Genomic DNA, 13,316 nt, shown 5'->3' with positions numbered 1-13,316 from the left:
AAGCCAGAGTTGTAGTGAAACTCAAAAAAATATTTTTTGTAGTTTTTTTTCATTCTGGAATGAATCTCATTGAATAAAAGTTTTAGAAAATCATCCGTATAACTCCACTGTGAAATCAAATTATGATTTGGACTGACTGTTTGGCTGGAATTGCATGATTCCTAAAAGAATCCTACTTCCGCTTTCCTCTCCTCTGAACACTCTTGTGAACAAGATATTGGTTCATCTAGAACACCATGTATATCAGTGGAGGTGTCAAGACTACGCTCAGCATGCACACAACGAACAGAAACTGAAGGAAGACCATCAAAATAGATCATCTGAGGGAACATAATTGCTCTGCAGACGCCATGATGCATAGACAGGAACTGTAGGCTATTTTTAGCACAGAGTCGTGGTATTACCAGGGTAAGGGACAAAATAGGTGCCAGTTAGTCAGTTAGCATCAACAGACATAGTTACGCGAGCCCTTTAGATTCCAGATAGCTTCTTGCTCTCCGGCACTGCATGGTGTCATGCTCGTTGCCCGCGTCTGAAAGAACTATATGACGCCAGCGGCATCATCGTTATTAAGGGGTTGAACTTAAGATTTAACTGGAAACTTCATATCTCCTCTTGCTAAATCAGCTTCCTCGAGGTTGGGCGTTCTGTATCGTCTCCACCAATATTTTCATTCTGACTGCTAACTGCATGCCTCTCCCCCCCCCCTCCCCCCCTCTCCCATGGCCCAGCTACACTTATCCCTATTTCATCCAAACTCCTTATGCAAGAGTTAATGAGCATCTTCATTCTTTCATTTGCTGATAAACTGGAACAGCCTTCCATTGTCTGTGTTTCATCCTGTCTGTGACTTGTACTCTTTCAAGAGGAGAGTATCAAGACACCACCCATACTTGACATTTTCTGGCCCCTCATTCTTTTCCTTTTACTGGAGCAGTGCCCAGCAGGCTTTTGTTGTTGTTCTTTGCCCTTGAGCAGCCTCCCATGCTGTACACAAGAAAATGTATTGCTCTTTTAACCCGGTAGCAGCGGGGATCATGTTTCTTAATGGTCCCTCTAAGCGAGAAAAATGAGAAAAAATCACCCTCACACAAACCATTTCATAATATATATCAAAGCATTTGTGATCAGATTATGTATCATTATTTTTGGGGTTTATATCATGGCACAAATTTGTCCCGTCGCTGCTACCGGGTTAATTGCACCTTGTTGGTTGTGGTTCTGAAGGTTCCAGTGAGTTGTGGCACTGTTCTGTGTTTGTGTCATGCATGTGCCTCCTGTATTATCCACAGTATTAGACTATTAACGAGAATACTGCAGACTGTACCACCAGTGATCTTACTTCACTATGAGACAGACACACCTCCACCTTCCTGTCCCACCATCTCTTTGTCATGTGAACCACTCACTTCTTGCTACCACTTTCTCCCTTTTTTCCCGGTGATCTGTGTGTCTGTCTGCCTTGTGGGAACTTCCTCCAAGGGGTTGGCCACAGAGAAAATGTCTCCAGCTCTGTCAACTCTCTCCCTCCATTACTTGTCCATTGATCCATTGCACCCTTGATGTCCTCTCCCCAGACCCCTATACACACTTCACAAAGTCATCCTCTTTCAGTCACACCAGGCATCTCAACCATCTCAGAATGCCTTGCTTCACTCATCAACCACTCAATTTACCATAAGCCAGAAATTTGTCCCCAAGGCATGATGTCCCTTGTTCACCAGGCTGGCAGTGAGAAGCAGAGGCTGGAGGGCCTTGTGATCCAGGCCAGCGAGGAACAGGAGATCAAGAAGAGGGACGAGAAGTTGGCAGTGCTCAAGGAGGACAACCAGAAGAAGAAGGATCATCTGGCCCAGCTGCAGCAGAGAGCCAGCTTCATCAATACAACCAAGGAGAAACTGGACAAGCTCATAGCAATGCTGCGAGAGATCCAGCAGGAAAAGTCAAAGGAGAAGTAAGTGAGGTCTATATTTACAATTGTTTGTTTCATTTGCTTTGTTTTCAGATTTCCCTTCTCTGCCAGAATGGGAAGAATGGAGTCGTCCTTCTCTTTTTCTTTGATCGCCTCCCTGGATTGAGGTCGATGGCATTTATGAACCTTCTCCAGGTAGTTGTGTCCATTGCATTGCCCTTTGCTGCTCTCATTCCTTGTACCTCCCTCTGAAGTCCTTGCCTCTGCTGTGCTCTGCCCAGCCATCCTCTTCCCTCAACAGCTGCTTCCTGCCCCTTGTTGTAGCCTCCTTGTCTCCTCTCACCACAACAAACTCATTCAGAATCAGAGTAAAAACCATTAAACTAATAGTCATTCACTCATGGCTTCCAGACTTTTACTCCTAGTTGTTTATGCAGGGGAGGGGGAGGGAAAAGAGGCAGAAAAGGTTATGAAAATGAACCTCCCTAATGTCCTTGCAGTCAGGCAGAAGAATTGTGTTTATAAATTCAGAATAAATTTCAGAATCTACATGATGAGGATGAAGGATGTACAGAGGAAGCAAATGGTATGCTGACTAAACTATACTGGAAGCAGCACTAGAAATAGGAACACTATGACCTGCCCAGGCAAGACTGTTATGCTGGGATCACACATCTGTGATTTTGCCTCTGCGACTCGCTGCGATTCTGAAAATGGGAAAAGAGTGGTGAAATCACAATCTACTACGCTCTCGCTGCAACAGTTGTAACAGGAATTGCAGGGAGTCTTTCTGAAGCATAGCAGAGTCGCCACGTATCGTGGGTGATTGCACGATGCGGCCACTGCTGCGATTTGTTTTGGGATGTTCGTAACAGATCGCAACTGCCTCTGCGATTCCCATATCGCTCAACTCAACGCAGCGTGATCGCAGTGTGAACGCAGTGAAAGCTCAGCACACTGTGACTCAGCAGCAATATTGCTGCAGTGATTGCAGTGGCCTGCGACAAATCGTTGGCAAATCTAGCAACTTTCTCATCGCAAGATGTGGCGACGAGGTATCGCAACGACATCTCCTATAAATAAACTGGGCGAGCGACGCTCCCTCGCTGAGACTCCACACTGCCGTGCTCCGGTGATGACTGCCTCTCCCTCTGGCAACCACCACTCCCAACCACAGCGTGCCACACAACGTCTTGTCTCCTTCAGGACGCCTACATCATGCCGAAGGAGAAGAAGGACAGCAACCCCTCCCAGAAGACTAAGAAGACCAAAGTCTCACCACCAGCCCCCACACCTACCAATCCACCAAGGCCCTAACCACCGCCATCATCGTCAACATCGTTTAACACACCTCAACACTTGACGACCAGCCTGCTTTTGAAGTAAACGAGAATCCACAAGAGGAGATACATGCGCTGCCAGCTCCTCCACCCCCACCAGTGCCTGTTTTACAGGAACAAAAGTCTGATCCGGAGTGGCTGTCCAACCAGATCGTGAGGAGGAGGCGCCGACAAAGAAGAAGAAGAATCAGAGGGCCAGGCGGCATGTGAAATGAGGAAGAGACTGCTGTCCCTGCCGGCAGGGGTTGAGAGGGAGCTGGGGGAATGGTTGCAGGAAAACACGTGCCTGTATGACCAGGGGCTGGCAGACTACAAGAACACTGTAAAAAAAAAAAAAAAAAAAAAAAAAGTTTTAAAAGAAAAGGCCTCCTCCCTCAACCCACCCCAACAGGTGGTTAGGATTAACCCCTTCACTACAGCCGGGCCAAAACAGCGCCCCGCGGCGTATCCGGGATCGCCACGCGCGCCAAATTTCAAACGTCGCTATTGAATATAACAAGTTTTCAGCCACAAACTCAACATAATCATCCTGTATTATATATGAAAACATGCAGAATTAAATGGTGCACATAAAGAAACTTAAATTAATTGATGATTTTGAGATGTAAGCATAAATATAGAGATAAAATAACTCGTACATTGGCTAAAGCGAGCCTGGACGCAGTATGCACGTCCTCGGATGTGGTACGGGGCATGCAAGGACTCAGTATATGCGTCCTTGTGTTGAATGGGTTAATTGCAGTACATTGTTGTGAAGTTGAACTGGAAATGAGAGCCAGTCAAGCAGCAGTCTTCATCCACTGCAATAATCGTGCATGCGTCGCAGGTGCTCACGATGTGCTTGCGATGAATCCCTGCACGAGTTTGTGATAATTGCAGTGAGCTGTGACACGCACTCAATCTTTCCTTGCTTCGCGGGCAATGATTGCAAAGGTCTACGACTAATGGAGCGGAGATTGAGCACACGGCGTGATGGATCGCGAGATCTTTCTTGTCGCAACAAATCGCGCTTCTCGGATGGCGAATGAGCTGCGACTCCAACATTTTCGGTATCACAGTGAGTCGCAGAGGCAAAACCGCAGGTGTGTGATCCCAGCATTAGAGACTTAGACAGAGTTATGGTGCAGAGCTGGCTGGCTGCAGCAGGGCACTCCTGGGACTGGCTCAGACAGACAAGCAGGATGGATTGGATGATGGAATATGATTCAGCTTTAACATGTACTTCATATTCTTAACGTATTGCAAACTAATGTATAGTGAATATAAAGCTGCATATTTATAGAATTATATTAATTTCTATGAATTAGAAAAAAATCTAAAGAGAACGACTGAGCCCCAAGTTTGCCGAGGTAAAGGTCATCGTGCACCAAACACCTGAAAGGCTGCACAAGGTGTTACTTTACCCTTGACTTTCCAAGCCACTCCGACTCACTGCTCATAACTGAACACCCGTTTGGAAACTGCAAAGAAAAGCGTATTTTGATTTCTCTGTGTCGGTGCCCATTTCCATCCCAGGAGTCAGTGCCGCCGGGACTTTCAGATCATCACAGTATCTTCTCCAGGCTCCTCAGACACTGCCAATTTATCAGCCATCTTGAAAATAAGGATAATTTTTTGGTGGGCTGTGCAGTGGCTGCCCTGGCCAGGGTCAAACCTGAAGCCCCGTCCAGACGAGGGGCAGTTGCCCGCCGTGCAAACACTATTACCAGATATCATACTGCTTCAACTGTTTTGATGGTGGGAGCAAAGATGACGTCAGGAGCGGGAAAACTACGGGCAAATCATCCAAGTGCCCTTGCTCGTGGGCGAGGCAATACCTGCTGGTTTAATGGTTGGTATAAAGAGAGCATGTTGCCAGACACACGAAGTTAACCTGCGGAACTCCCCTGCAGTCAGTTTCAGATTTCCACTGTACGTACACTTGACGGGAGAACATGTCTGTCCCGTGTGGCAAAGAACAGGTGTGGTCAAGGGAAGCCACTGTGCAATTAATTGACCTATATAAACAGCACCCTTGCTGTAGCCCATGTTGTGCTATCGGCCGCTGCCTGCCCTGGACTGCCCGGTCTGCTATGTGTGCCTGGTAGTGGCAAAAACCCTCCACCAACTGTTCGACCTGGTAACCCTTCTAAACAAGCGAGGAATATACGATCAACGGGCAGTGCCGGGCAGGCAACTGCCCCTCGTGTGGACACAAGTTTGCCCGCCAGTTTTTGCCCGGTGAACGGAGTAGGGACTGTGGCACACAGCAACATCTGGTAGCACTGTTTGTTGCCAGATCTGTTTCCTCATTTATGTGCTTATGACGTCATCCCGCTGCTTAGTATGATGTGGTAACAGTGTTTGCACGGCGGGCAACTGCCCCTCGTCTGGACGGGCCTTAAGCTAGTGGAGCTGTAGCTGGCATGCCAGCCACACCACAGGGAGACTTTTGATGAAGGGGCTTACCACAGATAAGTGTTTTTAGTAAATAGCAGGTCAGCACCATCTTGGCAGTGGGCATGAATAACCAGTAGCAAGAAAGGAAGGAGATAAACAAGAATTTCAATTCCAGGAGACTTTTACAGATTTTACAGCCATTTATTGAGTAAATGTGATTGAAAGTTCCAGAACCAGGTTAGATAAGTTTATGGGCGGGGGCCACAGATGACAGGAATGGGTTGGAAATAGCCGGGTAATTGGAACAGACATTACAGCGATTCATTTAGTTAAAACATGGTTGAAAGTACCAGAACAAGATTGGATAAATTCGTGGATGTGGGCCACCGATGGCAGCGATTGGTTTGAAACAGCTTTCTTTGAATTAGGTGCTTCATTTTAACATCTCCGTGGTGCAGTGGTTACTGTGCCTAACTATGAATCTGTGGGCCAGGGTTCAAATGGCAGGCACACAAGGCACCCAGCTGTTCATTCTCTCTTTCGGGCTGGTGGATAAATGGGTACCTGGGGAAACCTGGGGAAGGTAAACTGTAAACTTGTATGTCATGCTGACCCTGTGTCTTCTGTTTGTGTTCTCACCCACCTCAGGCTCAAGGGCCACTTGTACAGAGATGAGAACCGTGGCCATGCACAGCTGATGCTCCCAACTTTATTATCCTTAGCCTCCCACAGTCATGTTTTTGATCAGCCTTGTGACAGGCCCAGTAAGAATAAGATGAAGCGTGTGTAAATATTTACCTCAGTGTACCCTGGCAGGGACATCCAGGCAGCCATCCAGAAGAGGGTCTCCCAAGTCACCGAACTTCAGGAGGAGATCAAGGACCAAGAACAGAGTAATCTGCAATTAACTAAGCAGCTCACAGCCTCAGAAACCAAGCTGCAACACATCCACCAGGCGTGGGACCTCAAGCAGGACAGCCTCAACAAAGAGATCAAGGAGCAGAAACAGTAAGCCTTTATGAAGTTTTCAGTATACAAACCATTTTCCTTTTGCATCTATTTTTGTGACACTGTCCCCTCACACAGCCACCCCTGAATGGAGCGCCGTGGCAGAAGAGGCTCCTCCAGGCTTCCTTGTCTTGGCAGGCCCTCTCACCACACATATCTTTTGCCAACCGACCAACTCACTCTCTCAACTTTTCTATTGCCATGTCTATCTCCTCTACACTTCCCCTTGTAGGTATGATGTGGTTGTTCCACTTGAATCTTTACTTCCATACTGGTCACTTCTCTTTCCTCATGAATTGAGATGCCTTCTCCTCACCTCCTTTGTCTCTTCATTCCCTTTAACACGTCCGCTGCGATTGGCATGGATTTGGCTTTCACTGGTAGCCTGGTAACCCATACTCCCAGGTCTTTCCCTGCCTCTGTGGTGGATAGTGGAGTGTTTCCCATGTGGTATCAGTGTGCTGGATATCCCCTCCCAAGGTGCAGGAATACATTCTTCTATATTAAATTGTAGCAGCCACTCTTTGTTCCATTTCTGTATCCTGGTGATGTCTTCTGGCAGGAAATCCACAGTCAAGGGGTTGAGAAGTGCTCCGTTGCTCCCCTTGCTGTACAAGTATCAGTTGTTCCTCCCAACTTTTTCCAGAGGAGCATTTTGTCCTCCAGATAGGTTTCACCTTCCTGCCAAAAGCAAAGAGCGATGAAGAATTGCACCATTTTATTCCTCGTCATGGCCCGGTGATCCCGTTATTCACTCATGTCTGTGTAAGGTGTAGCAAGTGTTAAGAAAGAACATAAGATTGTCATTTAAGCAATAGTTATGAGGGGTTGTTCCTACCTACACTCAGAATACTGCACTTCCCTACATTGAACTCCATCTGCCATTTATTCGCCCAGTCATACAATCTGTTTAGTTCACCCTGGAGAATACTAGCGTCCTGATCAGACTCAATTACTCTACCGATCCTGGTATCATCTGCAAACTTACCGACATATTTCTCACGATGGCCCGCTGATCATACTGAGGCACCACGGATGTCGGGTGTCCAGTACCCACTCACTGTTGCATAAGGTGAGGCAAGTCTTTTCTCTGCAGGGTTCTCGAGGACCTTGAGCGCAACCAGACGGAGCAGGACATTGTGTGCAAGGAAGTGAGTGATGACGTGGCTGACCTGGACGGGCAGATCAGACAGTCCATGGAGGAGATCCGAACACCAACATCATGATAAAGAACAACTACAAGCTTATCCTCGATGCTGTATGTACCATTTTACTTATTAATACATTAACTCAAATTCCACTGGTCAGGAAATTCATTGTCGTGCTTTATGCAAACAAGGAATGGAGGCGTAAGGGACAGAGTCAACTTTGCTCTAGTTTGCACTGGGAAAGTCAAGATACACACCACAGGATGAACAAGAAATATGATGCAAGGGAAAAGTGACCTAGTATATGGTGTGCCAAGGATGAGTTTTCCTTCGCAACTTGTATCTTGTTCTGCCTGAGATGTGTAGCCTTGCCTCTCCTCGTGCAGACTAGATAGAACTGTCTTTGTCCCCCTAATGCTGCAGCTGTAACCCCCAAGACAGAAACATAGCCTGCCTTTCCTTGTGCAGACTAGATAGAACTGTCTTTGTCCCCCTAATGCTGCAGCTGTAGCCCCCAAGACAGAAACACAGCCTGCCTCTCCTCGTGCAGACTAGATAGAACTGTCTTTGTCCTCCCAGCGCCTCAGTGATAATGTGTAGCCTACCTTTTCTCATACAAACTAGATATAATTGGCTCTGTCCTTCAAGTGCCTCAGTGATACCCCCCAAGACAAGTGTAGCCTGTCATTCCTTGTTCAAACTAGATATAACTGGCTTTGTCCTTCTAACACCACAGCTGTAACCCCCAAGACAGAAGTGTAGCCTGTCTTTCCTAAACAAAAGAGGGGTTAGGGAGCCATTCCTCCTTCAAGGTGCAGGGGTTCCGTAGGCTTTGCCCTGCACCCGTCACTGACGGCAGGCTCCCTGGATGGAATGCATCAGGGAAGCCTGTCGCGTGGTCGGGCCTCCAGCAAGACATACATTAAAAAGCATATTTAAAAGAAAAGGCTGAGAGCAAACTTGCTTTGCCCAGTGCAGTCCTTTAGCCGCAACAAAGCACCTTGGAGCCTATTGGACCTCGCCAGCTACTCCCTGGACTTCTTTTACCTAAACCTCAACACTTCTCCTTTCATTCTCCGGAATTCTTAAATACTAAATTAGTATTGGCCAACTCTTTTTGTCTCATCCTGAGGTAGGAGCCAGGTTGTTCAGCAGGTAACTCTCTTGCTTTGATTTAAGTGGTGTTCCTGCCTATTTCCTATATTTTCCCACATGATAAACGTTTAATTGAAAACTAGTCAAGAACTTTGTTGGCTTGAGCAAGTAAGGGCTAAGAGGATGGTGATTCACTGAACCAATCCTAAAAGTACTTAAGTTGGATCATGTAGTGGGGAAAAGTACTTAAGTTGGATCATGTAGTGGGGAAAAGTACTTAAGTTGGATCATGTAGTGGGGAAAAGTACTTAAACAATGACAGTTGCAAAATCTTGTGAAACAAACCGTTGCAATGCAAGGGAAGCCTGTGTGCAGTGGCAGTCTTAAATTGGTTAATTGTGCTCAGCACCCTTGAGGACTCTGTAGATTTGTGGGATGCATTCAAATGTGAAACTTTTGAAGCTGCAAAGGAGTGCATTGGAGAATGCCTTAGATAAAGGAGTGGTTTTGCCTCGGGGAGATGCTGGAGAATATCGAGATATGCTGCCAAGGAGTCGGGACCATTCTACCACTCGGTTGCGTAGGACTCGAGTTCTCCTGAGGAGAGACAAGAAGAGGTTTGTCAGGGGTCTATCTGAGGATGTCGAAGTCCATTTCAATGCAAATGACCTCCGACCTACCTACCAATCCCTGAAGAGCTCCGCCCCGAGCCTCCCTCACAGGTTAGTGCACCATCTCGCAACTACCATGGCATTACACTGCTAAGTGTGCTAGGCATGGTGCTTGCCTATCTATATCTTATGCACATTCGCACTCAGCTGCTGAAGTTGCAGAGGCCTGAGTAGTCAGGGTTCACCGCTGGTAAGCCAACAAATGACTGTATCCCAGCACTTTGCTTGCTTGTAGAGTGCCGACGTGAGTTTTGAAAGAGCAGGCCTGCAGCTTAGGTTAGTCTCAAGATAATGTAGACACTCTGGGATCTACAGCTCTGTGGGATTCATGCAGGGACCGTTGACTGGCCTGTACTGTGGGACTGAGAATGTTGTGAAGTGTGGGTGTGTGTCCAGCTTCTTCCCTGTGAATATGGGAGTGACGCAGGGCTGCATCCTTGCTCCATCGCCTTTCTAAACACTTGTATGGACTGGGTATTAGGCAAAGTTGTGAGCCAAATTCATTATGGAGCATATATTAGGTCACTGGCTTTGTTTTTGTCCACGATGCTGTAATCCTCGCCAAGTCACTCAAGGTTTTGGGGATGGCTCTCAAGGTATTGCATGAGAAGGCCAAGCCTTTGGGACTGCAAGCCTTTAGGACCAAGATGAAGGTACAGGTGTTTGGAGGCTTAACTGCATAAAACTGTCATGCCCCGGGATTTTATTTTTCTATTTCCTCTATTTTCCAACACGTCCTCCGTGTGTATCGAAACACACGAGAAATTAATCAAGATCAGGGTATTCGGCGGCAGCCTGGGATTGAACCCACGACCAGCGTGACAGGAGAGCCACTCCTTACCGAGTCGGCCAAAGAGGTACCACACTGGCTAAGTGGGTTATGGGAGGCTCGTTCATCAGGCATAGTCGCCGCACTACAACTGTGCTGTCTGTTCATGTGTGTGGCGAGGACCTTGGTAGTGTAGTGCAGAGTAATGGCAGGTCCTGTGGCTTGTTCAATTCTCTTGGTGCCCTGGGTGGAGGGGTGCCCTGGGTGAAGGGATGCCCTGGGTGGAGGGGTGCCCTGGGTGGAGGGGTGCCCTGGGAAGGGACAGATGGTGGCCACGGGGCAGACAGTTTTGAAGCGCGGTAATGAGGTAGTTGGTCTGTGCCCCTGGGTGGAGAGGTACTCTGGGTAAAGACGGACCATGGGGGCGGGGCAGACAGTTTTGAAGCGCGGTAATGAGGTAGTTGGTCCGTGCCCCTGGGTGGAGAGGTACTCTGGGTAAAGACGGACCATGGGGGCGGGGCAGACAGTTTTGAAGCGCGGCAATGAGGTAGTTGGTCCAGCCATGCATCAGAGTGAGGGTAACCACTACAGTGCCCTCTTGAATTTCGCGCAATCCGAGTTTCACGATCCTCGAGTTTTGCGCTTAGTCCTAAATTCTCACTATCCTGATTTTTGTGCATTACCGCCCTGAGTTTCTCGCTGCTCAGACTTTTTTTTTTTCCTCCCCATCTCCGCCTGTAGCGCTGGTAGGCTTTCTTCAGGGGCCTGGTGGTCGGTCCAAGCCCGTCATGGCGCAACAGTGTCCCACAGGTGATGTTCTGGAAATTTACCCAGTTCTCTGACAGGGTTTGGGTAAACACTCTTGTCCTCCCGTCTTTGAAGCCACCAGGCTCAGGACATTTCAGGAGCCCAAATGTGGAGCCCTCTAAAGCCTAGGTCCCCAACCCAAATGACCTCGAGGGTCGCATTGCCCATTCCCCGTCAGCCCATGGGCCACATCCAAAAAACACCACCACCACCTTTAATATAAAATATGATATATGGTCATCTAGAGCAGGGGAGAGACACTGAAAACTGAATGGCCAAAGCCCCCTTATAAAGCCGAAAAGTGCGCCATAGTGGACGCTGATTGGCCGGCTTAACAGCGCACGCTCATTGGCTCTCTCAGCACTGCAGAAATTTAAAAAGTTTTAAACCAGTCATGTGCCCACAGTCTGCACCGCGGGCCACAGACACGATCCTGGAGCCCTTCGGCAGGCCGCACCTAATGTTGAATGATGTAAAGTCCCGCGGGCCGCACCAAGGGTGCTCGCGGGCCGCGGGTTGGGGACCTATGCTCTAAAGATTAAAGGTTACCCCTGGCCTGGGTGTATGGGCTGGTGCCCCATCTGTACCACACAGCTGCTCCCAAAATAAGGGTGTGTTGGGATTTCTTAGTAGGTGAATATAGTCAGAGAAGTGGCAGCAAGTCACCTTGTATCAATGTCTGTTTCCTTACAGATGGAGGAAGGCAACGTTGAGCTGATGTCTGCCCTCACTGAGGCCACCAAGTGTGTGGAGGAGTTTAGGTCTGCAGAGTGACTCCAGTCCTCAGGCGGGCCAAGGCTTCAGAGGATACCAGGCTGAGGATCAATGGGGATTCAGTTCTTACTTCCGGACTTTATATTTTCTAAGGCTTATGGATTTACGCCTTTATATTTCCTAAGGCTTACGGTTATACTATAGTGTTACGTAGTGTTGTCGGAGCATTTATTGGTGCAGCAGTTACTTGCATCCTGAGTGTTGCAGGGTGTGGCTGTTACTCTGCACTCGTGTACCCAGGCAGGTTTTTACACACCTTTTCAGGCACTTGTGTACCCAGGCAGGTTTTTACACACCTTTTCAGGCACTTGTGTACCCAGGCAGGTTTTTACACACCTTTTCAGGCACTTGTGTACCCAGGCAGGTGTATACACACCATTTCAGGCACTTGTGTACCCAGGCAGGTTTTACACACCTTTTCAGGCACTTGTGTACCCAGGCAGGTTTTTACACACCTTTTCAGGCACTTGTGTACCCAGGCAGGTTTTTACACACCTTTTCAGGCACTTGTGTACCCAGGCAGGTTTTTACACACCTTTTCAGGCACTTGTGTACCCAGGCAGGTTTTTACACACATTTTCAGGCACTTGTGTACCCAGGCAGGTTTTTACACACCTTTTCAGGCACTTGTGTACCCAGGCAGGTTTTTACACACCTTTTCAGGCACTTTTGTACCCAGGCAGGTAGTAACACACATTTACAGGCAAGGTATTTTGCTTTCATATCTTCACCTTAGTTTCAGGATGTCATTTTCACTTTTTGTAGATTTTTTGTATATTGCAAACATTTATTTTACTAAACTTCTACAAATTTTGGTGATTTTCCTTCCATACTCTGTCTTTCACTACAGTGGTAATATATGTATATCTCCATAGTAAAACTCTAATGCTAATAATTCAGTTTCAATAATGACTCCATGGCTGCCGCGAAATGTGTGTAGTTTTGTTTTCCCTGAACGCTGTTGTAGTCTGAACATTGCCATTGTGGCCTGCCGGGCTGCCGAGGTGATCTCTTCGCTGATTGGACAGCAGCTTGAGGCAGCCTTGCTCCGGCTCATCTTGAGAAACTGGCCCTCCACACTGCATCTTGCCACTTTTTTCTGTAGCTCACACTTCTGCCTTGCAACTCTTACTTGGTGCCTTCTTCAGTGGACGGGAGAATAAGAGTGGACTGTGGATGGCTTGAAAAAACAAATTTTTAACTACAAAATAAGACACTATTTGAAGTCTGTCTCTTATATAAATGTTTCTAGTGCTTTATATTCCTATTTTTCATCAGATTGTTAAGGTAGTGCAAAAATAAACTTGCAGGTTAGAGATGTTCTGAACACGGTGGCATCACCAGACTTTGAATTCATTGGGAGGGAAGGGAATTGTGCACATTTAAAAAACAACTTGTAGGTGCAGCTCTCAG

The 13,316-nt window shown here is 47.5% G+C and overlaps 1 protein-coding gene and 1 long non-coding RNA gene across 2 annotated transcripts; both read left to right on the top strand.

Moving 5' to 3' along the window:
• Window positions 1-1,403: 1,403 nt before the first annotated feature.
• On the top strand, window positions 1,404-7,865 carry LOC126984358 (uncharacterized). Its single transcript, XM_050837969.1, has 3 exons — window positions 1,404-1,954; window positions 6,448-6,639; window positions 7,736-7,865. Exons 1-3 carry the CDS (start codon window positions 1,563-1,565, stop codon window positions 7,863-7,865), a joined length of 714 nt encoding a protein of 237 aa, XP_050693926.1. The 5' UTR covers window positions 1,404-1,562.
• LOC126984882 (uncharacterized) lies at window positions 7,844-12,599 on the top strand. The gene is made up of 4 exons (XR_007738142.1): window positions 7,844-7,897; window positions 11,823-12,267; window positions 12,347-12,466; window positions 12,507-12,599. It is a non-coding gene; the product is annotated as an uncharacterized LOC126984882 (long non-coding RNA).
• The last annotated feature ends 717 nt before the right edge of the window (window positions 12,600-13,316 follow it).

Source organism: Eriocheir sinensis, chromosome 57, assembly GCF_024679095.1.
Source record: "Eriocheir sinensis breed Jianghai 21 chromosome 57, ASM2467909v1, whole genome shotgun sequence".
NCBI classification, from domain to species: domain Eukaryota; kingdom Metazoa; phylum Arthropoda; class Malacostraca; order Decapoda; family Varunidae; genus Eriocheir; species Eriocheir sinensis.
Note: the sequence above shows the minus strand (reverse complement) of the source record. Positions and strands in the feature narration are given on the sequence as shown.